This window comes from Geospiza fortis, unplaced genomic scaffold (assembly GCF_000277835.1).
Source record: "Geospiza fortis unplaced genomic scaffold, GeoFor_1.0 scaffold41, whole genome shotgun sequence".
Classification (NCBI taxonomy): Eukaryota; Metazoa; Chordata; class Aves; order Passeriformes; family Thraupidae; genus Geospiza; species Geospiza fortis.
The window spans coordinates 15017992-15045372 of record NW_005054299.1 but is presented as its reverse complement, the minus strand read 5'-3'; the positions used below and the strand labels follow the sequence as shown (position 1 = coordinate 15045372).

The 27381-nt window shown below is 36.6% G+C and overlaps 1 protein-coding gene across 2 annotated transcripts in view; it reads left to right on the top strand.

Moving 5' to 3' along the window:
- Nucleotides 1–27381, top strand: part of SMYD3 (SET and MYND domain containing 3) — a 336447-nt gene that overhangs the window by 248755 nt on the left and 60311 nt on the right. For both annotated transcript variants that reach the window (XM_031060345.1, XM_031060341.1), the window contains exons 5-7: nucleotides 10064–10131; nucleotides 12548–12650; nucleotides 19282–19392. In XM_031060345.1, coding sequence (XP_030916205.1) covers nucleotides 10064–10131; nucleotides 12548–12650; nucleotides 19282–19392 — 282 coding nt within the window. The remainder of the gene's footprint in view (nucleotides 1–10063; nucleotides 10132–12547; nucleotides 12651–19281; nucleotides 19393–27381) is intronic.

Genomic DNA, 27381 nt, shown 5'->3' with positions numbered 1-27381 from the left:
TGGGAATTTTCTGTTTAGTTGAGGTAATTCCTTCTGCTAAGGAATCCTGATGGATGGAGGGGTGTTTCTGGGGGTTGCTTTATGGAGTACAGGCATTGTGGGTTCTGAAAGCCTTGTTCCCATGTAATCACCCAATATAGGTACATGGTTCCTTCTCTTGACATAAATAGCAGTTGTTTTCTACTAACACCTTCAAAAGTAAAAAGAATCCAGGCAAAATGTGAAAAGGGTTTCCTGTAACTTGGTACCAACTATTCAGTCATTTCTGATTGGAGCAGGTTGTAGCATCCAGAGCCTTTCACGCAAAATCCCTTAGCGTGGCCTGAGAAATGCAGCTCTGCAATGTTCTGACTTAGGTCCCGGGTGCCACATGCACCCTGTGGTCCAAAGGAGACCAGGACCACAGAGCAGGATTGGGTTTTTTTAGATTTACCTCATGTCAAATACAGCATAAAATGCTAGCAAATCATCTTTAGTATTGTTAGATGTCATTCACTGACTATGGTTTGTCATCAAATAAGATTGTCCAAGAATGTTGGACTGTCACAGACATTTCCTTTGTGAAAAATCCTCTCTCAGCATTTTCCCTGCTGAAGCTGAGAAGTTCAGCAACAAGACATAAACAATAGGTTATCTGCTGCTGTGGAATGCAGCAGGTCTGTCTGGATTGGCCCAGATTGGATGTTTAGAAATAATGGCCAATCCAGAACTGAGAGCTCTCTCGGACTGTGCCGAGAGAGCAGGGTTTGTTATCATTCTTTACTTTTCTATTCTTAGGTTAGGTAGCAGGTTCTGGAAACTCTCCTTTCCTTTTCTTTTTAGTATAGTTTAAATAGATGTATATATAATAAAATAATAAATCAAGCCTTCTGATCATGGAGTCAACCATCTCATTTCTTTCTTCACCCAAACACCCTTGTGACAGCCGTCACATTGGACTAGAACTGGGGGAATGAGAAAATGAGCAGCATCAGCACAAAATCTGTACCTCACTATAACTGGACATGTATGTGCTGTGTTGAGAGATGGCCAGTGTTATGAAATTCCAAAAGCTGAATTATATAAACTGTTTCCTGGTCATTGCATTGTTTGAAAAAAAAATGTCCCCAAAATAGAGAGATATAAAAGAAATGCTGGCTGGAAATCCTTGAGGAGTTGATCAGAGATATTAGGAATGCACACATTCTGTAGAAATCCAAAAACCCATTGAATACTGAGTGCTTGAGTTATACGGGTCTTAAATTTACTGCTTTCGCTTTAATTTGTTCTATGCATCACATCACATCTTTAAATTAAATACTGTTCTACTTTATACTTACATTGAGTTCATCTTATGTATTCTGGCTTACATATCCTGCTATTTTCTCTATTTCATTTCTGCTGTTTTCTATGGGCCTATTCACCCTTCTGTGCCAGTGCACATGTGTAGAGCACAGTTTTCCTTTTCAGTCAGAAAGAGATCTTCAGCTGTGGTCTGGATTAAATGATCTCTTCCGTGTCTTCAATAGGCCACTACTCTTTTCCCCCAAAAGATCTCTCATTAAGGCACTGCTATGGCGCAGTAGCATCAGTCGTATCTGACAGCATTCTTCATACACTGCCTGTGGAAGGAAGGTCTAAGGGTGGGAAAAAATGCATTCTGAAGGCATACGCTAACCAAATGTTCAAAAAATTTCGAAGGAGAACAGTTTATTTAGGATATTCTTTGTTGGCACTTTACAAACAGCACATGTATTTGTCAAATCATGGTTTTACACATAACTTAAATTACCTGCTCTCAGAAGATCTTTGACTGCCAACTATCTGGAAGAACAGTTCATGATTCCCACTGTCTTACTGATTTCCTAATGTCTTTAATGGGAAGAAATGGGGTTGTATCACTAAAGGTAATGAATTTACAAAAGGGCATGTCTGATGCACTGATTTGTAGAACTAATAATGTCACCCAGTTTGAATTATAGGAATAGGTTAGAAAATAAATATAAGTAACTTAAAACCTTTTTTTTTCTTCATTGATATGATAAAAAGAACAATAGTTATTCCTTTTGATAAAACTGTATGTCAAAAGAAAAATAGTAGCTTATCTATACAGAAGAAGTGTAAGGAAAATGGAAGGAACTGGCAGTGGTATCAGTTTTCTTTTAGGCCTCAATGCACAAACATTATAAAAGCCTGAAATTTTGTTTGGTTAATGCAAAACAGAGCAGGCTTGGCTCGCCTGACTTGTCAGTGATCATGGACACAGGCAGGTTGTCAGTGTTGTATACTTCCATATGGAGTTGCCATGCATTCCTTTTCACCAAAAAAAATCTTAGGTTCAGTCCTAAAACTCCCCAGTCATCTCTGGTTTAGACTGTGAGTCAAGTAGCAAAGTGAGACTAGTGCTGGTTCAAAAACCACATGCTGCGTATAAAAAAAAAAAGGAAAAAAGTGTTTTTTCATAAAAAATGGTTTCCATGTTTCTAAATTAATTAAGTCAAATGGGTTTTGTTTCCAGTTTCAGAAGAAAATTCAAAATCAAGACATTTCTTTACATTTGTTTAAGTTTTTAAGATTTAAAAGTACTCATCTCAGGCCATTCTATTTTGGAAGAGATGTTTCCTTTTTTCCTACCCTTTTTGAAATTTCTTTCGAACATTCTCAGCTTATGTGCTTTCAGAAATTTCCTAGTGGAAATAATTTCAAAGCAATGGCATGAAAAAGTAGAAAAAAGTAGACTCCAGATTTTTGTAGTCCCCCTCATTCCCTATGCCCTCCCCTCAGCAGAAAAGGTATTGTTGTACCATAGATAAAGAGTGAGGAAGGGAAGGGAAGGGAAGGGAAGGGAAGGGAAGAGAAGGGAAGGGAAGGGAAGGGAAGGGAAGAGAAGAGAAGAGAAGAGAAGAGAAGAGAAGAGAAGAGAGAAGAGGCAAACATTCCACTAAGCCCAACAGACCAAATCCAAAGACTTATCGGTTGATGAACTTCAAAAGTTAAATATACTTGAAGGTCCAGCTCAGCAAGCACTTCCAAAAGAAGTAACAAGTATATTGCCTCTGTGATAAAACATCATCAAACACTGAAATATTTAGGTTAGAATCTCTCTGACCTATCTTGGACTGCCTAGCAGTTTGGTGTGAGGAAATCACCTGGGTAATGGAAAGAGGTGGCACATGGTATTTTGTTCCACCCACATTATTAGCTGAAGTTATGTAAGAGTAATTCATTAAGGTTTTGATTTTGCCTATGTGATTTCCATACAAGCATCTGTAGCTGAATCTCACCCTAATAATTCATAGTAAGTCTAACTTCTTTTTTTTTTAAATATAGCATTACAAAGAATTTAAACATCTATCTGTAATAGAATAGGCAAGACAAACACAATGTGAGTTAATGACTCCTGGATACCCATGAAGTTTTATCCCATTCATAAACAAGCAGTGTGTTTTTAGTAAGTGGGCATGCAGTGGCTGTTGAAATCAAGTTATTAACTCTTCCCCGTTTCACAGGAGTGGAGTTACCAGTAGGAAAATGAGGATGAAGAGAAGGATGTCATGCTCCTACTCCACTCCAATTAATAATGCCAAATGCTGCAAGCATACTGTAATATGATCCATTAGTGGCTTTGCAGCTCCCACTCTCCCGTTCTGCTCCTGAAATAGATGCATTTCAGTTCTGTTCCAAAAAGCAGGAATAATAATGACATTTACAGAGCTGGGTAAAAGCTAAAATTTCTCCAAGGGGACCATGAGACTTGCTGACTGTTGTCAGAGGGAAATTTGTGAAAAGACTGAGACAGGTTGCACAAAACTTTAATGGGAGTCCTGCAAAAATTCAGGATATTTTGTTTTACACTAAGAGTGCAATCGTTTTGCATGTTTCAAGCTTTACCTTTTCAATTGCAGGTTTTTAACCACATGTTGCACATGCATTTAAAAAGAAAAAGGTGCTCATAGCAAACATAACATTTGTCCTAGTAATGATGGCTTTGAAATTCTTAGTAATCAAATATATTTAGTTGCATAACTAAATATTTTTATTTGAAAGATTGGAAAAGTATGTGTGGGATTAAGGGGAGAGGAGGTAATTTACCATGACCTATTTTCATTCCATTTCAATCAAAATTGCACCACTTAGCTGAGTACTATAAAGGGATGCCTGAAGCACACTTGCACTAAATTATCTGTTAATGTCAGGGCAAATTTCTGGTCTCCTGTCTTGTAGGTGGTGACAGCCTATCTGCAAGGGATATCTGTCTTCTGCACACTCATCAGAAAACTTTATGTGCTAGGATAGCAAAAAAGGCCTGAAATATTGTTAGTTGATGTGAAGAAAGATGTCCAAAGGCTGAAGATGAAGAACTAAGAAAGGAATTGGAAATGTGTATCTTTGGTGTAACTAGCTCTGAAGTAATGGTAGTCTTTAATTCATCCAAAATGTTGATGCTTTGGCACAGGAGATTAATAGGAAATCTTTGAAGTAAAATTAAATACTTGTGAATTCAGTCAAGGTGTGAAACAAACTTTTTAAATTTCATGGTTTTGCAGCATACTTTGGCTTCTGAGCAAATATCATAAACAGTTAACTACTTGTGCCCTTTACTTAGTCTGAAAATCTAAATAAGAAAACTTTCCCTAAGTTCTTCTAATATGTTTTGATTTCTGTCTGGAAGCATTTGGACAATACTCTTGGGTCCATGGTGTGATTCTTGGGCAGGAGTTGGAGTCAATGATCCTTGTGAGTCACTTCCAGCTCAGCTTCTTCTGTGATTCTGTCAAAATACTGAAGAAGCTTCTTTTTTCTTCTTCACCTATTTTCTTCTTTTCTGATATCTCTTTCATCTCATTTTGTTTCTGTGGCTCTCATGGAAGGCAGTAAGTATGTCCTAAGTTGAATGCAATGTAGAATTGGATTTTAAGTTCCCGATATAGCAAAAACCTGTAAGTATGTATATATGAGGCACATATATAGGTCTAGTTTTCAAATGTGCCTCATTACAGGGCTCCTTTCAGGGCAGTGTTCAGGTAGCAGATGCCTACCCACCACGGACAGAGCTGCCATTTCAAAGCTCTGTCTGAGTAGAAAGCCTGTATGTCCTGGACTGTAGGCACAAGCAGTTGAGTGTTGTACACGTAAAACAGGGGCTTGATAGGTCTGTCACTGCTGTGGCATACTGTGCATTACAGTTTAGCACTGTTGCTCTAGTGTTCTTGTGTGCCAAATGAAATCATTAGCAGATTTGTGATCTATCAACCATCTGTGCCTGTTATCTGTTCATCTTCCAGTGGGAAAGCTATCAGTGCATATCTGTAGTGGGATGTGGTTGTCCTAGAAGGTCTCTGGGGTATGCCTTGGTCATTTGAGGTAATGTGCCCCTCACATAGCATTTACTGCTCGCCCCTTCCTGCTGGAAAAATGTTTGGGTCTCTTGAGAAGTCTATTAACATGAGAGCTCATTGCAGTAACTCTTTTGTTAAATAGTTGGCCATGACCAGTGATACCCAGGCAGCTTTGGTGTGAATGAGAGACTTAATAATCCATGAAAGGGCTTTTTTAATATCTATTTTTAATTTGCATTACATTGGGTTAATAAATTAGGGGAAAAGGGTTCATTATGGCTTTCTTCCTGGTGGTGGATTAGAGTACACCAGCTGTGACACACCATTTACAGAGATGGCTGGAGTCATCGAATATCAGAGCTGAAAATTGTATTGACCCTATCAGTGCAATATACCCTTTGGAAGTCCTTGGGAGGGTTTCTTACATGTGTTATAAGAGCTGCCTCACTGTGTTGCAGCAACAGGAACACGTGGAGACAAAATGATTTATTATTAGCCCTGGTGTTTGTAATTTGATCAGTGCAGCAAGTGTTAGCCAATAATGATTTGTTTTCTTTCCCTTACGCCCTTATTGATGTGTTTCATTGTCTGAGTGTCTGAAATTCCAAATCTGGAATGTCCTGCCTGTCAAGTCTAACTCTGCTTTATTTAACCCAAAGGCAAATCCTCAGTATGAAGCTGTAGGAATGAGGTCTGAACTGAGAGCAAATTCAACTCATTGTGTTGCAAAACTGAAGCCTCTGTACTCTGTCAAATGCAAGCACCAAAATAAATAATGACTGTCCTCTTGACTGTGAGTCTGGCACTGACAGAGATTGCTCAGACAGTAGCTTTAGACATCTTGAGAACAGTGGCCTCTTTACAGGGTAAATTTACAGAGTTTTCAGTAGTCACTCAGAGAGAAAATCAAATGTGACAGGTTGCAATAATTTTTGTTTGGTGATAAGGTATGCCTGAGAGTATTGGCCAGTCAGTAAAGTTGGTTTACTCATTGTGTGTTTACCAGTCTAGGAGAGATTATGTCTTCTACATGTGTTACCTTTCTGGGTGCAGGGAACTTCTCTAAAATATGTGCAGCCTCAAAAAACCAAATCTTTTTATTTAATTCAGTCAGTTTATATAATATGGTTGGTTGTTTCAAATAGCACCTCCTTTTAAATAAACTTGCAGGATTTATTGCCATGGAGGCAACTCAAACACTCAAAAGTGATTCTATAAACTGTTAAGTTTATAGACTAGAGCTCTGTGGCCAAACAGGCAATGATGATTGACCTTGATCACTCTAGAATATTTCAAAGTTTTGCATTTTAGAGGCTTGAAAAGTTTGTGACTCCCCTCCTGAGAGTTTTGCCTTGGTTCTCGTGCTGGGAGAAGTGTTTTTTCAGAAATTTTAGAAATAGCAAGGAATTTGTCTTTGCACTTTGAAGTTGTGAAGTGAGATAAATACATAGCAGTGTTTTTTTTTAATTTGTGTGTATAACAAACTTTGTGAGTACTTGGTTCTGTTTCTGTATGTGGATATCCAGCTTTGTAGCTGAATAGAGAGGAATTTTTAAAGGATTCAGAAGGGACAAACACAAATTACATTACTGAGATAATTAATACTGCAGTATTTAAAACAACAAGGAGCATACCATTGTTTGGAAGAACACTTATTGAAGCAATCAGTTGCCGAGATTTGTTTCTTTTTCTTATTTTTAATCGCCTAGAATCAGAACCTGGTTGTAGTATAAGGAATAAAGTGGGTCAGTTAAGGCAGAAAAAAAATAGCACAGAATAACTATGAAACTTTAAAGAAATGCTGTGATGCATGAGATGTTTGTTTTGCCTTGGGTTTATGTCTTGGGTTTTTTTCCCCTAGAAACAGAGTTAGTTAACTTCCAGTCCCAGTAGGCTTTGATCTGTAAACAACTGCCTCAGGAACAAGCAGCTTACTCATGCTCTCCTGCAGAAATGTTGTATACTCCAGATTTGGCTGTTATTTGAGCTACATCTGTGTATTTTGGGAAGCTAGAAAAACTGACTTTTCTTTGGGTGTTATCTAAAAAAAAATTGTTGTCTTCATTTTGTTCCTTGGAAGTTGTGATCTGCAACACCAATTCTTGTTTTGAAATCTCGTAACTCCCCTTGATACAACAGATCTTTAAGTCAGACTTAAAACATCCTAAAAGTTTCTATAAATAGAAATGTAGAAGTGATTAGGTAGATTTTTTAGAAACTTTGTAACAAGTCTAAAAGAGAACAGAAAAGCAACCATATATAACAGCCTATGAATATTTCATGTTTTATATCATTGTGGGCTGCTAGCTGTCTGTGGAGGATTGTCATTACATGAGAATTTCTCACACTGTAAGTGGTGAGATATTCCTTCCCTCTCCACCCTAATCTCAGTTCCCCTCTCTCCACTTGCTGAGCACAGAAAGCAGCCATGACTGGAGTTACTATTTGCAGTACACATTATTTGTGTATTGCTGTTGCTTTTTTCCATTCATGAGCTTAAAAGGGGGGAAAGATTGTCTTCTCAGAGGTTAAACAAACCTCAGAGCACCTGACAGATCCTGTGCCTCTGGCAGGATTGTGCACTGAATCATACAGCTCAGAACTCATGGGAGCACTTAGGCTTCTGCCTGTGTTTGTGTATTAAATGCCTTTTTAGATTTGGCCCTGTATACTTTGGATTCCCAGTATTATATTTGAAACTGTAAATAATTAGAAACTAGATGGCATTTCACTGCCTCACTGGATATTGAGATGCACCTGTATGCTGTGAAAATATCTGAGAAGTTAAAAAGTGCCTCACAGTGAACTACTATTAAAAATAGCTCTCCATATCTGAATCTCAGCTTATTCATTCATCTCAAATTTTCTTTGAAGGTATCCTGGTATAAAAAACTGATGCATGTTTCAAAAAGGAAGAAGTAAAACTATTGTGACTTCTGTGTGTAAATCTTTTCACATAATATAATTTATAACTTTAATAGAAAATGATGAAACAGTCTCTATAATTCTATGGTGGTCAAAATGCAATATTATTAATATAAATATGTTATGGTAATAATAAGAGATTTGCAAGAAAGAGGAGTTCATTTTTTTCTAGGACATGCTTGACCTCTGCTACTTTATCATCTGTTAGAGAGAGCTAAGGCTCACAAAAGCTGGCTTTCTTTCTATTTTACCTGGAAGGCATTATTTTTTCAATAAATACCAAAATCGAGTCAATATTTTTAGAACTAGGATAATTGCCGCCTGAAATGGACTAATCTTTGCTCAGAAGTTGTCTGACACTTTATACCCAATGTCAACAGGAAAGAAATAACTAAGATGTATGATTTTGGTAATTGATAGGGAACATTTGAAAGGGTTACATAAATAATAGACTAATCAAAGTATTGTTTAACGGTTTACAAAAACACATGCCCTACTGCATGTACATTTATTTAAATTAATGTTGCTGTCATAATTTATGAGAAATTTTGAAAGAGGATTTCATTTTCACCTTATGGTTAATGGTCTCATAAATAATAATTTGTCAATTTATAGGATAATTTATACTATTAAATTGTTCAACATACCTCTTTAAAACAAAGGTGTGCATTTACTGTTCTGGACAATTACTCTCTGAATAAAACTGCAACTTTCGAATCTCATTTCCATGCCTGCCAAACCCTACTCTTAACTCATTTTCTGTTCTAATGAGAATTAATGACATTAATAATCCAATGCTATGCAGAAGACACCTGGGACTTTTCTTGTATATGCAGTATCATGCAGTATTTTTCTAAAGATATCAATACATCAATGATAACTGATCAACATATCTAAAAAATTAATGTTAAAAACCACCAAAACCAGCTCTTCCCCAAAAACCAAATACTTTAAAAATACATTCACAATTGAATTCTGTTTTTTTTTTTCATTTAAGCACATGAAAGTTGTACTTGTTAATCATTTACTAAGTGTTGATAAATCTTGAACACCAAAAAGGCTCAGTCTGATATTTGGGGTAGGACTAAATCTTCTTACTGGAATCTTTCATTTTCCCCCATTATTTTCTAAAACCACTTTAATATTGTATGATTATATGAAGGAAGAATACATTTACAATAGGAATATTTGAAATTAAAGAAAAGGTTGTATTTCCCTTGGATGGCAATTTGAACATGCTTTGTCATCAGATCTACAAGCAAACCAAAATACCCATAATGTGACAGATTTTGCATTTATTTTCGCCCATATCAGGTTGCCACAACCGAGGCTGCTATTTTCTTCTAAACAGTCCCATATATATATATATTCTTTGGGTTCCACTGCTACTCATTAAAAGGAGCTGTGAGAGCCTGGTATCAGCAGAATTCCTGCATGGAAAACAGCCACTCTTTTCACCAGCAGTCACTATCCTCTGCTAGGTTGTTCCTGGGCTGAGCTTCTCAGGCTCTGTGTAGGGTGGCTTTTTTTATTCTTCTTTTCCTTCTACTTCAGGAAAGTAGGGCCCCTGTATGTGTTTTACCCCACATTTTTTTTTCAGGATACTAAGATTTCTGCTTTTAATTGACAGCAGTTTTACAGGAGAGTGTGTCCCAGATGTGATTGCTCTAAAATGAAAGAGCACTAGTGTTGGGCTTGAATGTTTCCCATCTAATTACCATTTGCCCCTTCGTTTTATTTTGGAAGGTTTTTTTTTCACTTGAGTGTGGGGTTTCCAAATGATTCTGGTAATCCTGGATTTTTTTCTCTTGTTTTTACAGGTGACCTGTAACTGTTTCACCATCAGTAATGGAGAGATGCAGGATGTTGGTGTTGGCCTCTATCCCAGGTACCGTGGACACTGTTTCATTCACAGGCTAAATCTATGTCAGTTTTTTCCCTTTTTTTCCAAGGAAGCTGTAAGGACCATCAAAGCAGCAGGTAACATGCCTAAATGAAAAAGTGGGAAATGGAAATAAATTAAAGAGTAAAAAAATACAATCTAGTTGAAAGCATACTTCATAGTCCTTATTACAGCACTAAAACAGTTTAAATTGTATACATCTTTATATTTTATTTTTATGGAGGTGGTAGTCTTTTTTAAATAAGAATAAATGCTGACATAAAGAATGTGCAACTGGGACTAGTGAGAGAAACCTGTTCAATGATGCTTTAGAATACAGATATTTTGCAGCTGAGAGCCTTCAGAATTAGTAACTAAAAGAAAAAGATTGATATATTTATAAGTAAATTACCATAACAAAGGAACCATTAAGGTGAAAAGGTAAGTCCCTTAAGAGATAGATGTTACTATTTCAATTTCTTATTATTGTTTCTTATTTGTATTAGGAAAGAAGTATGTACCAATGAAGGTTTTATCTTCATAGAATTAGTAGCCTGTAATCATAAATATGGAAAATTAGTATGTAGTTTAAAAGTATGTTGTACCATCTAATTTTTTTGTTAATGCATGGTTGAATTATGTTTGTCAGTACCTCAGTTGGCCTGTCACTGCTGTTTCTTTTCCTTCTAGTGTCATATGTAAAATTAAACTAAGGACACTTAGTATCTTGAGGTCTGCCTTGTAGTAAAGATGAGGAAAAGGTAGTTAAGAGAACATGGGAATTACTGTCATGAAGAGTGCAAAACAGTAATTTGATTTCATAATGGAATGAAAATAATAGTTGAGAAAAATGAAATATTATTTTTGAGCATTATTATTAGGCAAATGCTTACTTTTGGTTGAAAAAAAAAAGCCCTTAACTGTGAAGAAAGTATCTGTCTATGTTCAATGGTGATGCACTGGCAAGGGATGCCAGAGACTTTTGTTATAGCAAAACAGCTGGAAAAATTGAGAACTTTAAATCTGTTGTCTACAAGTTCTGGCCAAATGTCCTCCCAGATGAATTCATATGCTTCCAGAGGAAATTGTCATCAAAACCACTAGTGTCTCCATGAGACGAGATTTAATTAAAAGTCCTTTATTAAGCCTTATTAAGAGGTTGTATATTGTTGTATGGCTTGATAGCTTCAGCATCACAAAATATTTTGAAATAGGTAAAATCCTGTGGTCCTGCTGTGCATCACATTGTGAGCAGCTTTAAAAGTGAGCCCAGTGATCTCACAATAAGTGTAATGGATACTCTCCCAGTGGGTTCTTGAGGAGATTAGCCACAGATATTTTATTAGGTCAGAAAGGATACCAAAAGAGTCAGAGCCCTGTTGATACCTCCTGTAAGAGTCAAAAAAGGAAATAAACACGGTTTGGTGCAGGGCTCTGACCCTTGGCAACATCCTCTATTTTACCACTGTCAGTTGGGATTTTGAGTAGCTGAATCAGACAAGGACAGAATATAAATGCAGCTAGGAGCTGGATAAGCCAAAAATTCTTCTTCCAGCCTGATAATGCCAGAAATATTCTTTCAATGGGTCATTCCCATAGAGAAAAAACCATCAACCCCATTTCTGCTACAGCAAAAATATTTGCCCGGCAAAGTCAGCTGTTTCTCAGCTAAGGGAACTCGTGATTCAGAAGTATATAGGAGATGTTGTTAGCGGAGTCCTTCAGAGAGAGGGAAGGCTGTGCTTGTGCAGTGTTTGTGTCTCTTCAGGGTGCCCGGAGCTCCCTAATGAGCTGTGCTGCCCCAGCTGATGTCACATGCCACAAGAACAGAGGCTGGGCCAAAATATGCATGAAAACAGAGACAATGACCATGTTTCTTCTTTCAACTCTATACACCAACTTCTTTGGCCTTGGGACATAGTATACTCCATTTTCTCCTGATAGGAAATACAGGTTGATTGCTGGCCCCTTTGAGCTGTGCTTGCAATGACAGTCAGGTAATGGATAAAGTTAGTGCCCTGAAACTGAGCAGAAGCAGCAGAAATAGAGCTCAGTCCCTCTTGCCAAGGGAGGTACTGTCAAGGTAACAAGGTCACTTTGTTCCCCACTTGCTCAGTCCCCTGAATCAGGGCTCCCAGAGAGGCACTGGGAGGCCATTGAGTTCCTCCTGCCCTGAATACACAAAAGGCAGAAACATTTGAAGACATCTTGGCATGGCTCCTATTACCAAGGAATATAAATCTTCTAAGCATGCATTTTCCTCTCCTAACCAGGAGCAGCTGATTTAACAGGGAATTTATTTGTGTCGTGGCTTAATTGCTTGATACTTCAGATGTAATCATGTTAGCTACTTTCAAATGATTAAAGGGAAGTGGCAGTGGAGACTCTGTTAAGTTTTTTTTCTTTCTTTCACCCCTCACAGCATGTCTTTACTGAACCACAGCTGTGACCCAAACTGTGTGATCGTTTTTGAAGGATACCAGCTTTTACTTCACTCTGTCCGAGAGATCCAGATTGGTGAAGAGGTAATTAACTTGTCCTCCCTTCCATCACAGACACCTGCAACAATGACATCTCCCTAAATAAATTCCAGACTGCTGGGCCACCAGCTTAATATTTTGATGATATATTGATGCCACTTTCTAGCACATAGCTATCAGGAGGAAAATGATAAATAGAATCATCTCTTCACACTGCCTGGGCCCCGTAATCATTACTTCTCATAAATCACTAGCAGTCTTGATAAATTCCTGTTCCTCCTTTCCTCCTCTAGGCACTTCATTTTGTTTGTATTTGAGTGTCTTTACCCTGATGGGAACACTTACAGTATTTCTGAGTGGAATGCAGTGTTCCTTAAGTCATTGCAACAATAGCATTTGTCAGGTGGCAACCATGCAGTTGTAGTAAACCTTTCATTGACAGTGAAAGCAGCAAAACAAGGTTTGTTTTCTTGTCCATTTCACTAGGAAAGACTTCAAAATGTCGTTTTCAAAAGATTTGTGATTTGGTCTAAGGTATTCTCCACTTTATTTTTACAACAGCACTTGTATTTATTTGAAAATAAGCATTTGTGGCTGGAAATCAAAAAAAAAGTGTGTTGCAGCAATGCAATACTGAATTTGCTTAATAAGACCTGGAATGAAAAGTGTAATATATATAATTTCATATGCATATGTGTAATTTCAGGTGCATTAATGACCTACATAGTCCTAGCTCTTGGTCATTTCAAAATCATAACCTAATATGAATATGATTCACACCTGTTCTTAAAACTCTGTGAATATGAAGGCCATACTTATTTTGATTTAGACACAATATTTATTTATGTCCCTATGAAGTTTCTTCTTTTGCAATGTATTCTTTCTCAAAGATAATAGGGCATCAAAGTAAGTAAATGGTTGAAAAAATTTTTAGGCCATCAAAACAAGTAAATGGTAGAATTTTTTTTTCAGCAAAACATTGTTAAGAAGCAACAGAAATGTTTTTGCATGTTTACCTTTCTGCCAAGAGAAATCTTTCAGGATGCAGTATGTTTGTGGAACTATTAATTATATTCTATATTAATATTATAGAAATATTATAATTAATATTTCTATATTAATTATAGAAATTCTTCAGTTCAGCATTCTTGTTTTAGTGTTATTATAGACACCTTCCTTCTATTTTATCCATAAACCATAACTTTCCTCTTGGCTTCCCAGTTCACTAAGATGGGTTGCTTATTTAGAAATACAGTAGATTTTAATGTCTTCCCAGGAAGAAAATAGGCTTAAGGCTTAAGAGACAAAGTAAAGCTACAAAGTCAGTATTAAGTTAGATCTGTTATGGGAAGAGGAAGGGAAATAAAATTTTTGTAAGGGTATGTACAAGTCAGCTGTTCAATATTATTGTCAGTACCTATTTGCTTTTCCTTATACACAACTTCTGCCTATTTTCATTTTGTGTTCTGTATGATGACTTTGATGCAACTTTCCACACTGTCTTTCTGCTTGCCTGCAGCAGGGTGAGCTCAGTTTCAGTAATAGCCAGGTATTGAATTTACAAGCATACATACATGAAACTGTATCATCTGTTGTGAGCTGAGTTTTAACTTATATTACTATTGTCATGATCTGAGCTAATGAAGATACATGTCAGGGAGGAAACTGATTGGGTTTTCTGAATAAATTCGGTGCTCTGAGATGGTAAGATGAACATTATTTCAAGTCATGAAGCAACAAGAAAATTATAATCACTAGAAATTTTCTCTTGTCTTGTTCAAACTTACACTAGATGCAGACAGAATGAGATCCTCAGTAAAATAATTAATAGAAATTAAGCACTAAGATTTATCAAAAATAAGAAGCTAAGTAGCAACTCAAGCTCAGATTAGTAGAAGAGGACTATTCCATCCATACAGGAATACATTTTTTCACATTTGTAGTGCTTTCTGTCAGAGCACACTGCAGCAGTTACTCATTCTAAGGAGTGGTTGACCACCTGTAATTGCAGGGAAAACAGAGACATGGGGAGCTGAGATGACTGGCCATTGTGGTCATCTCAGCATTCTGAGCTTTGCTTCCAGAATATCACAACTAATTATAACACCTTTGTGCTCTTCAAGGTAATTACACAATTACAGAATGTTTAGAGTTGTTCAGAGGTCATCTGATCCCTTGCTGAGGGCAGAGACACTTTCACTAGACCACGTTGCTCAGAGCTCCATCCAACCCAGCCTTGAACTCTACAAGGGAAGGAGCCCCACAACTTCTCTGTGCTGTTGACTATTACAGTTAGATGATGTTAATTTGACAGCATACAAAGATTTCCTTTACTTGCAGCTCTTCTCAAAAATGAAATTTAAATGCCGCAAAGCAAGGTGAGATATGGGCAAGGATGATTAAAAAGCAAAAATTATTCGTCTAGAGATCATGAGGGTTACTTTACTGGGAAAGTAGCCTATCAGCTAGTTTTGTCAAAAAGACAAGCAGCCTACTCTTAAGAGGCCTTCATCATTTCCCTACCCTTAAGTAACCACTTCAAACAGCATCAAGATGTGTGCTATAATTTCAATTGATTTTTGTTAGCTGCTGAGTCTACCTGGTGTTTTGCAGGCAGACATGAGATGATTTCTCCTCCTCTCCAATCAGAAATTTCATGGTTTCAAATAAATTACTCTTGCTGGGAGGCAGAATGGATTAGTTGAGGTGGAGTTCTTCTCCAAAACGGGTTCTTTGCTTCTCACCAGTTTCAGAGTTCATTTAGAGCAAATTTTTATCTTTCTTCAGAATATCATATAACTGACTGTACCTTAAAGAGCAACATTTTTTAAAATACTGAAAGCAAATAATCATTTCAGATGATGAGCAATTAAATCTATTTTCATGATAGATTTCAACCAAGTTATATAGTGTTTTTGTTACTGTAATTCTGTGAGAAGTTTTGTATCTGTGTATGCTTGACACATTACATTTTTTCCCGTTTAAGTTTTTAGAAACAAAATTTTCCTTGAATTAGAAGTTTTGCTAGTTTTGTACTACTGCAGAAGGCCTTTTGATCTTATATGCCAAAACAGAAAGAGTGCAGACTGTTAAGCACTTCTGTAGCTCTGTCTCAGGAACAGACATCTGTACACAACCCTCCCTAAGATTCTGAGACCCATTACTGCTGCTAGTATTGAAATACTTGATTTTAAATTTTTACAGAATTTTCTGTCTAGAAATTTTGTGACTTATATTCTGTTACAAAAAAAAACCAAACCAAAACAAAACAAAAAAAACAGAAACCAAAACAAACCAAAGAAACTAAAATACAAAACCAACAACAACAACAAAACCCCCACATAAAGTCACTCCACTGCATCGTGGCAATACTGGAAAATTGTGTCTACCTCAGTTGGCAGATGAGGAACATGAGAAACTAAACACCATATCCATGATTAAAGAATTTCTGTGTCAGAGCAAGAAGCAGGGTTCAGGCAGTGCTGTATTTCTAAGGAGAGTGTCTTAAGAGTCAATAAGTCACATGGCTGTTAAATAATTCCTTGCCTTCATAAATGTTTTTAATATATATTCTCCAGTTTGGGGGGAAAAGATTTATTGCATTCTTTATAAACGATGCAATAAAGAGGCAAGCTTTGGTCACTTGAAGTAATGTTTTAATTAGTAGCATACATCCCACATGCAAATACTATTAAGACAGCCTTTGATAAATGGGCATATTTCCTAAATATGTACAAGCTAAATGAGCCTTGCATCTAATGAAGTGATCCAAAATTAAACCAAGGACAGAAGAGAGACGTGAATACAGAAATTTTGTTTTTAAACAATTAAATTATTAGTATAGGCTCAGTCGCTGTTATGTTGATCATATTTCTAAATATTTTAGTTACATTTTGCCACTCAGTCTGCCAGCTACAAACGTTTTTTGCCTTATGGATTTCTGCTGGCAGGGCTGGGAATTTGAACCTGGGCAAGAGAGACCCTAAGTTGTTAAAATGCTAAAAGGAGAGATAAATGTGATGAAACCTCTTTTCCTCTTTCTGCCCAGTCATATGTTTTAATCCAGACCATGTTGGTACGTGACTGCTCATATCCACAACTGTTTGGCAACCTTTGAAAAAGAAATGTCTTTTTTTAAACTTCTTCCTACCCCCAAGGTTTCTGCAACATAAATGAAAAAAGGGGGAGGGGGTGGAAACCAAAACTATGAAGAGAGAAAGGGATGAAGCCTGTAGGCTGGATAGGTGAGGTATATTTGGTGTTTGCTCTGTATAGTATTATAACTAAACCCTGCCTAATGATGGTTTCAATAGTAATGACAGGGTTTAAACCATTGTCTTAAATATTTTGGCAAATAATCTCACTAATCTCACATTATTTTTTTTTCCCAGAAGATTCTTGCTGTCTTTCACTGTGTCTGAACTTGGTTAAATCCTTTTTACTGTTGGATGCCACCTGAACCTAAAGCCCAGCAGGACATGAGTCAAAACCAGAGATGTTTATGCAAAGGACAAGAGACAGGGAACAGCAAGTGTGTGAAATGATTTTGACAGAAAACCCTTGTGAGTTGCAAGGAGACATGAAGATTGGGAGACTTTTGGTGGGAGGGAGAAATTGGGTTTTGAATGTCTGAAGGATGAGGTTAGGACTGCATCTTGGGTGGAAAATGCTTTGTGGGAAGGAAGGGAGACAGATCTTTCTTACCACACCAAGGGGGATGCAGATTAGGACCAGCTGTGGAAAGAATTGAGGACAAAGTTGTTGGGGTCACTGAAGATGAAAAATCAAAATAGGGCAACAAGAGCTGTTAACTTGGGAAAGCAAGTGAACACGGTGGGGAAAGCTGTAAGATAAGGCTAAAGGACAGATCTGAGGCTAGCACAAGAAAGAAATCATCCCATTGTACCAAAAGTGGCTATGCAAGGAGCTATAATTTATGGCTAGAAAACAGGTTTAGGTAATCAGGTGTTGAGAATAAGACAGGAAAATGATATTCATGTTGAGAACAGAAGAGAAAGAATAAGAGGGACATTGGAGATAATGGGGCAGAAGAGACAAAGCTTGGAAGAAAAGGATGGAAAACAAATAAGCAACACAATTTCCATCCATTCACTGCAGAAAGATCAGAGGGAAGCCTAAAGCTTCCATGTGAAATATTAGTACAGACTGCTCTGCTGTAAGCCAGTAGTGGTGCAACTAATCCTCTCTCAGCTCACACATGCACAAACTGGGACAGAACAACATTATCTAGAATTCTAAACCTAACAAAGTTCTCACATTTGCTAACTTTTGATTAATTGTGGAATTTTAATTTGTCTCTTTAATTAATTGTACTATTACTCTTCAATTATGAGGTCATATTTATTTTAAATGCTTGACTTTGCCATCTCAGTAGACTTCTTTTAACACAGTTCTCCTTCAATATGTAATCAAATTACACTGTGATAATGAATGAAAAAACAATGCAGGCATTGTTTTAGTTGCTTGGTAATTGCTCTTTCAATTAGAAAGCTCACTAATTTGCAAAAATGCAGGTTCTGACAATGGATTTCTTGGTCATTACTAAAATTGGTCAGGTTTTTCTGTAATTTCTTTGAATGGACTCTCATGACTTAGCTGAAAACCATGTGAAAATTCTCCCAATTAGCTGAAGTATCTAGGCTCAGAATGAAATAATGTGACCTGATTTTTTTTTCAGCTCTGACCCCTCTGGAGTGTTTCAAAGTGTGTTGGGCGTATAGTGTCTGAACTGAGCGGGTGTTTTTGTTATGTTTCAAAGTGTGTTGGGCGTATAGTGTAATCACTGAATAACATGTGACTGTATACTGGTCTGAACTGAGCTGGTTTTTTTGTTACATCCTTTTCCTTATCATTAGTTTGTGCCTGTGAAGCACTTTAAACATTTCAAGAACTCTACAAATGGTTAGTCCTGTAAAATTCTTTCTGGCAGGCATCAAAGCGAACAAACTACAGACTTTTCTGTAGCTCATTGGAATTCACTCTGTACAGTGTAAGAAGTTGAAAAATGGCACAAATTTAGGCACAAATTTTCTTTTATCATTTTAATAAATCTTCATGTCAGTAGTTTCAACAACTTAGACTGCAATGCTTTTGTGCTTCCTTGGTCACAAGGGAAACATCACAGAGACACTGAAAATGGTTATGGCATATGAGGAATTCTCCCCAGGCTCAAACATATATTTGCAAGAAAGTAGGGGCTTCCCTGAGAAAAAAAAATTGGAGATAGTTGGATATTGTATAACACTAGTGGTAAATACACTCTTAAGCTCTGGAGCTAGACAGAAAATGAGATTTCATGCGCAAGGGATTCAGATGCTTTATGCATAGTTTCTTTGCTATCTTTTCTTACTCTCCTTTCTTTTCTTTTTCTTACAAATAAGGATTAGAAGTTGAAATAGTGATAATTTTGGGTGGAATTAATAATTTCAAACAATATTGATCTTGAAATGTGAAAAAGTGTTCTTCCATGGAAATTATCTTTCTCTTTTTCTCACCTTCTGTAAAAGTAGTCAATTTCTTCTGGAAAATAACCTGTTAGCAATTTATTTCATGCTGGGAAAAACTTTGTATCCAAAAAAATGTTGCCTCTGCTAATACATACGCAGAATTTGGATTTTTTTGTAAAATATACCAACTCTTTTTTTTTTATGTACAGCTCACCATCAGCTATGTTGAATCACTGGTGCCTACCAGGGAACGCCAGAAGCAGCTGATGCGCCAGTATTGCTTCGAATGTGATTGTCCACTCTGCCAGAATCAAGAGAAGGTAGATTGGGAGGAGAAATTCCTTGCCAGTGAAACAGAATTTTCTAAGGCCTGTCAGCAGCTTTCCTTCCTTATTGAAATACTTATCTTTTGCTACTAATTGAATGGCCAGAAGAGGGGAGAAAATTGCCTCTGCCCTCATTGCGGTTTTTGTTTCTGTGAAAGACAACTCTGAATGAAAGAAAAGCAGAAAGTGTTGGCATTTTTCTATTCAAAAGAGTAATCTTGGAACTTCAATGGAAGCCACTTGTCTGATACTACAGGAAGGTTGTGCTTATCCTCAAAATAATGTTGAATTAATTTTGCCAAACACCTGCATCAGTAATTTTCAAGAACTACCAAGCTTGTTCAGCAGTTGTTAGAGAGAATGATGAACATCCTTGGGTGACTTTGTAGTTTTTATGCTCACTTACATCACAAGTTCCTGGAGTAGCAAGTCAGTGGTTGTAGTAGATAAACTTTTGTTCAATATGATCTCTTACTAGGGTTCAGCCTAGCCTCACTTGATTATATTTTGGTTTGTTTCATATTTATACAACCTTGGCACACTAAATTAGTCCCAGAGGCTGATGAGAGATTAAATGGAATAGGCAAAATGAGGCTGGCTTTATAGCAGCTTTTATGCACTTAGCTCTTTTGTTATATGTACAGTTGCTTTTATTTTCACAAATGCTTGTTTGGAGTGAGTCACCTGCCATAGCTAAATGTGTTCCTGAAAGATTAGAAATAGTAAGAAAGGTATTGATGAAAATGTAATTCCAAAGAGCATAATATGATTCATGAAATAATAGCTGCGCCGAAAAAAAAAAAAGGAACAGAAAAAGAAACCCCCAAAGTTTAAAGTTTAAACTACAACATATGCTTTGATTCATCAGTAGGCAGTTCAAAAATGAGAACACAGAAAATTTCATGCTTATGACATAATGCTAAATTACTTCCTGTCCGTGTTGGCATTCTGTGCCTGATAAAAGCTGCTGCAATTCTACTCAGAGGCAGTGAAGACCTCTTTTATCTTTCTTTTAAAGATGGTCACTCAAGTGCCATGAAATCTTTGATTAGTTTTAGATAAATGGCATCTTCACAGATGCAATGATGATTAAGAAAAAATAAGCAGGCTAAAGAGTCTTTAAGGATCACTTAACAAGTTTGTGAAAGGATAGGCAAGTGGTGTAAAGACCGTTCAGCCTGTGGAATGTTTTAGAAAATAATATCTCCAGGCTGGTGTATATGTCGTTGTAAGAATCAACATACAACATCAAAAAATCCTGTAGTGGAATTATATGTGCATATATATTAATGAAAGCAATACTCTCATACAAAGGTTAAAATAAATTCATGATCTTTTTCCTTTTGAAAATATTATTTTCATTTGTGTTCATAGTCTATAAATTTTTGTTTTGTCATTTCACAAAATTTCCCTGGGGATGATACTGTGAAATGTTTGGAAAGCTCTTTGTGACCACATTATGAAAGTCTGTGGTTGTCTGGTTGCAACTATGTTAAGAGGTCTGTGGAGGTCTAGAAGCATCATGCAAGCTTGATCTGTTAATGTCTATGGTGAGGACATCTTTATTCTCAGCTTCACTTTAGGGTGATTAAATGTTATCTGCAGCAGTCCTCATAGTATTGTGTTTCATTTCTCTGTGACAACTGAATTTATAAAATCTCTACATGACTAGCTTGTTTGGGTTTTTTTCTTCCATTTGTCTTAGTCACTGCTGGTAAGCTGAGAGTCATGTAACACTGCAGGTACAGCAGGAGATAATATTTTTGGAAATTCTGGGTTTAGATTTAGATGCTTAAAATTGATAAAATCATTCAAAGCATCCCTGCTGAAATATCCCTAATACTGAGACAAATTTCCAAGTAATCTTAGAAAATTTTTAAGAAGCAAAATCTTTGTGAATAGAATAGGCAACAGCTGTAACTTGGGATCATCAAGAGTGGCAGAGGCAATATTGTGAACCAATATAGTCAGCTAAAAGTAAATTCCCATATTGCAACATTGCTTTGTAGGAAAAAAGATAGTTTAGTCAACAGCAATTCATCTCATGTATCTTTCTGATAGGTAAAAATGCAAATTCCAGAAATGCTTTATCCATTCAAGTAAGTTCTTGTGTGTTGGGGATTTTTTTTTTTCAGTTGCAGTCATCTCATACAAAAAGCTAGAACCCTTTTTGAAATCACATTTATAGACACACAAACACTTATAATGCTTGTGTTACTCCATTCTTGCTGTCTTGCTGAATATGCTTGTGAGCTGCTGAACACATACTAGGTACTAGTGAAAGCTCTCAAGATGCATACATCAATTTATAGTAAAGTTTTAAGTCAAGTGATTTGCACTGTAGCTTTTATTCTACATCTTTTGTAATGTTTTAAAAGTGATCCTGCAAATCCCCTGAGAAATATATGTTGCAAGTTTATATGAAGAGCCCATAAACCTTATGTTTATTTGTACTTAGTTACATGCATCCTCATTTATTCATATTTATAAAAACACTTGGCAAGATAATTATCAATGAAATTTATGCTTCCTGCTGTATTTTTTAAAGGCTTGCTCATTTAGTGTTAAATGCCTGAGTGAAAAAGGAAGATGGTATCAAGTTTCTGTTCTCAAGTCAGCTGACTGCAAGTGACCTTGGGAAATTTGTTTTATTCAAGAGCAACTTTTGTGTTTTCTAAGATCTAACCTTATTTTTCATAATTGGTAGGAAGCCGCTATTTCAATTGGAGCTCACCAGGTTTTTGACTAGAAAACAGATCAGAGTGTATTTGGGATCATTTTTGTGAATGTTCTGTGAAGCTCTGGTTTGTTCAGTCTCTAAAAAGGCAGTGAGAAGATAATTTATAGGTAATTTATACCTTTATCCCTTTAATCTGCTGAGTATTCTGGTGCCCAAAGGGTGATGAAGAAAGGTCCTGTATTTTCTAAGGTATTTTATCTTTATATGATGGATTTTTTAAAATGAGAATAATTCCTTGAAGCAGAATGGTTTGGGGTTTATTTGTGTGCTTTCTGCCTCCCTCATATGAACAGCAAAGACAAGCAGCTCATTCATACTGTCTTCAGTAGAAATCCATGAAAATTGGAATGGATAAGAGGTTAAAGGAGTGCCTTGAAGTAAATTGCCCACTCTTTAGACATATAAAATTTGATGAGAAAAATTATGCTGCTCCATGAAATATATATAAACACAAAATCAAGACTGACCCGGTTACGTTTCTGTGCTAGCTGACATGGATAACCAGAGTCCAGTTACAACACTGCCCAGATGTGCACAGTTCCCTTGCAAAATTGTCAGGATCTGAGACTCTAATATCTCAGATATTAGAGATAGGCAAAGGCTACATTTTCAATATCATGAAAGGGGCTGCAGCCCAGCCACAGGGACCCTTGCTGAAGCCAAAGTTACTGAAGTTTAGCATCAACTCATACACACTGGCGCTCACCAGACCAAGGGAAGGGTTCCATGCCTGAGCAGTCACAATGGCACTGCATGCAAAATCAGAGGGAAAATGAGCAAAATGAGCAGTTCCTCACTGGTTACTGCTGGTGAAAGGACTCCAAAGGGAATCTTTGCTATACAGTAGTAGTTCTTTATCTTCCTCTCCAGCTGTGAGTGCAGCCATGGAATAATCTAGGTGCATAGCTGCTATCAAGGATGAGAAAACACAGAAGCAAACAGTGGCAATAGCTGAGCTGAGAATCTTAAATAATTTTTGTGCCTGAGCTTCAATGCGAGCTGCATTTAAATTCTAAGGATGTACTATAATGCTGGCCGGTGTCTTTTAGCAGTTGGACAAGCAGTCTGGCAAGCACAAATACACCACTGTATGCTGGTTCAGATAAAATTGAGGTGAACGTTTTGGTGGTTCAGTTCCTGAGAAATTAAATGGCACTAACTACAAATCTAAACAAGACTTTTGTCCAAAGCTAGAAAAAACAAATCAGAAACTAAAAGAGGGGGAAAAAAACATATCTTCCTAAAAGTCACTCATAGAATACGTCCTGTCTGTTAATACTTTAAATTATAGCTACTGTATTGTCTTCAGTTCATTGTATCTTTGACAGCTTTGCACATTATTCTTTGCTCCATTTTAAGATCAATCTCCACTGTAATTCAGAAATGTGTGCCAAGCTGAACTCTTGGCAACATATTACTATTCCAGCACATAAAAGCCCCTTCCATTAATTATAATTAAAGATGGGTTTACATTGATGACAAACATTTTTTAAATGAAGAACAGTTTTTTCCACAGTCATGAGCCAGAGAATTGTTCATGTTGTACATCTTCAGCCAAGGATTTCAGGGACATTTGTGCTTATAGAATGGTTTTGTTATGAGTCGGGTTTCTCTTTTGGAGCCAGGATTTAATATTTTAGTCTAGTTTGGCTTTTGGAAAGCTTTTATTTATTACAAGGTCAAAAGCAATGGACTTGACTCTGAATCATTTTTATATTTGGTCAGTGTTTGAGAGTTGCCAAAGTTAATAACAACATAATGCCAGTAAGCATGTTATCCCTTTAATCATTTCTTTTGCTTTGAAAACAGTACTTACTTATATTGCAGCCTGAATTTTGGTAGAGAACATCACAAGTCCAGTTTCCAACTCAAGGGCTCTCAAAATCAGGTCACCTGAACAGCAACCAAGCTATCAACCTCTACCTAAAAACACCACCTGCAATTCCTTACCTGTTATTACATAAATCCACCAGCTCTGTTATAAACCCACACCCCCCCCAAATAAGTTCCTGAACCTGAAGTTTTGACATTATTTTTGTAGCAGAGGGAACAACTGTAGTTTAGAACTTCATCAAATGTAAGTTAATTGATCAAATTAGTTGTTGCAGCATGTCTGTGGTTGATTTGCCTCACCAGGTTTCCTGAAAGAGACTTGAATATGACCAAAGATACATTATACAACATCTTCACCTTTGATCTTAATGTTTGTTCTCAGAATACCTTTGAAGAATATGTGCTTAAATTACAGAGACATTGTTAGATGAAGAGTATTATTATTGACTGTTGTTTTTAATTAGGATGTAAAAGCTTCATGCAAAATCACTATACTGGTGTTAGTACAAAAATGTCACCCCTCCCTCAGGGATCATATATTTAGGACACAGGAAACACAAAATTATATGTTAAGAAGTACCTTTTAAAATTGCTGGATTGTGAAGTTCCATAAGTTTGTGTCCCAGTTTTCCTAATATTTATTTTTTTTTAGACATTTACATTCTCACTAAGTTTCCCAAGTACAATATTAAAGATGAGACCTCCAAATTAATTCAAAAGATGAAGTCTGGGAAGCAAGGATTGTTGAATACACTGTCTTTTTATACGGCTAGGCTAGCTGAACATAAAACCCTTTGATCAAAGCAAAGACAAAACTAGGAGCATCTGTTTCTCTAGTCATGATTCTAAAAAACTTGCTAAGTACCAATGTAGTACTAAACAGTGTGTTAAAAATTATCAGGATTTTGTTCCAATAAAATCCTGGTTTAATTAATTTCTTATCAAAATGCAGAGTTTGCAATACTTAATTGTAGAAATTTTTCATTCCTCATATTTTTTACTGTTTTGCCACTAGAATTGCCTTTGAAGCAAACTACAGGATGACATCAAGCCAGAGATCAGTCATGTTTCACCCACCTACTCCTCTAGCCCAATGTCAATATAACCAGTGCCTACAAAAGTCAGTGGCAGTAATTGGAGCCTGCAGGGACACAATGCTGTTTCTCTCCATAGGTGGCTGGCTATTTCTTCCCTCTGGCAAGGCATTTGGTAGTGACATAAATCCTGGATTCATTCCTGAAATCCAGCAGTCAGACTAACACTCTTCTGTTTCTTTCAGAGGATCTTACTCTCTTGGGATGGATTTCCAAACAGCCAAGGACAGAGGGCTTTTATTTTTCTAGTGCCAAAAATAACAGTAAAAAACAAGGCAGCCGCTTCTAATTTCTGGGATCTCTTGTTCATTAACAAAGGCATCATGTCTTCAGCTTCTTAGCATTTCTTACATGACTTTTGAGGCTCCTTCCATCTTTCAACATTGTAATTTTTTTCCCCTAAAGTGCAGTTCTAAAGACAGTGGCAAATGCACTGTGATCATTTTTCCATGACAGCTTGCCTATCCCAGTTGCTTTGGGACTGCCTAAGTGTGCTCTGGTCACCACTTGGCAGCATCCAGCTGGAGCTCGCTTGGGTTGTCAAGGTCATGGAAAAGATCTGGCTGTTCTTATAAATAGACATGAGTTGAAAGATGTATGTAAACTCTTTGCCTTTTCAGGAGATCCTTAACCTGTATCAGTTTGGTCCATCGAGTTCATATTTAAAGCAAACATAGAAGTTGGGAGTGTGGCACCCTCCTGGGAGTCTGGCTTTCTGCTCATCTCTGTGAAGCAGAATCTCATTCCTTTCAGATCCAGCCATCTAATAGGAAACTTAAATTTTCTGGCAGATGTTTTAAGGAGAAACACTTTTTTTACCAAAGGAAGAGAGGGCATTCTCCTCACTTTTTTAGACTGTTGCAGCTACATTTAAGTGCCTGGATCCTTCTGGATCCATCCTTTCTGGATGTCCAGCTTCCTTGGGAATGCTAGAACTAGCTATTAGTGGTAGAATTTATTTTTTCACATGTTGTCATTCCTATAGCAGTCACTATTTGGTCTCTGCTGAATGACAAGCAGAAATAAGAAAAGTCTCACTCTGGATTAGCAATTTAAAATAAACATAGAATATTCAGAGAGAAATAGCAGTAATTTAGATATAAGGCTAGATCAGAAAAATCACTTTCCAAACACTTTTTCCTGCAATGATTTTGGAGAGACTTTTTTTCCTAAATATGTATAGAAGCCAGTCATTGCATTTTCTGAACTTGAATCTCTGAATTCTCTTTTGCTGAAGCTCCTATAACATCTTGTGTGTTTCAGCCTGTCAAGGTGGTTTCTAATAACAGTAGTACCTTAGAGAATATTCTTGATTTTGGATGCCTTTTCTTGATCTGTTATCAGTCACTGTTTTCTATTTTGCAGTGTGTTGGATCTTTTAAAATGCCATTAATTAGGTGATTTGATTGAAATATGATAAGTTTCAATTCAGATCCCATAAGTCATTAAAAAAATTAATAAGGATGTTGCAACTTTAAACTGCAGATTTCTGGACTGAATGAGTTTTGATTTTCTGGATACAAAAATCTCTCTGGTTGAGGGTCATCCAATTTGGACAAAATAATATCTACATCAGAGCCAGAATGAAGTCTTTTCTTATCTGTTAGAGCAGACCCTACGGGGTAAGAGAACCCCACAACTCTCTTAGTGCATCAGGTGATGAGTGAGATTCAGGTGAGTCCAGGATGTGCACTAAATCTTTCTTCTAGATTCCTCTTCCAAATCAAGTAAAAATAGGAGCTTGGATCTTTTTCCTTCCAAGAGTATATTTTAATGAGCTATGAAGTTTAAAGAAAAAATAGAAGAAAGTGATTTGAAATACCTTTTATTCATTGGTTCTCTGGGCATAAGCAAAATCCTTTCAGACACTAAAGCAATTTATCATTTACCTTTAAAAACTCAAACTAGGACAGCAAAATTATATGGGCTGACCATCAAGTCAGCCTTTGTGGGCATGCTGTGTATTTTGATCCCTTCATTTTACTGTTTTGTCTGTTCTTAGACTCTCAGCTTTTGGGATAAATATTCTTTTTACTCTGTGCAATCTAAAACCTTGAAAAACAATGTAGCTGTGATTCTGATACTGCCAGTTTTATAAATAATAGCAACATGAAAGTCAGCAAACAATCTGAAATCACACCAACATGGAGAAAAAAAAAAGGTAGAAAAGTAGTCTACTGTTTATCAGCAAATTTGAGAGTTACTTAAAATAGGACACAATTTTATTATCTCACTGAAATTTTTTGCAATATGCCATCTTAAAGTAATTTCAGCTCAAGTTCTTGTTGTTTTTAACTCATTCCTTGTTGAAGACAT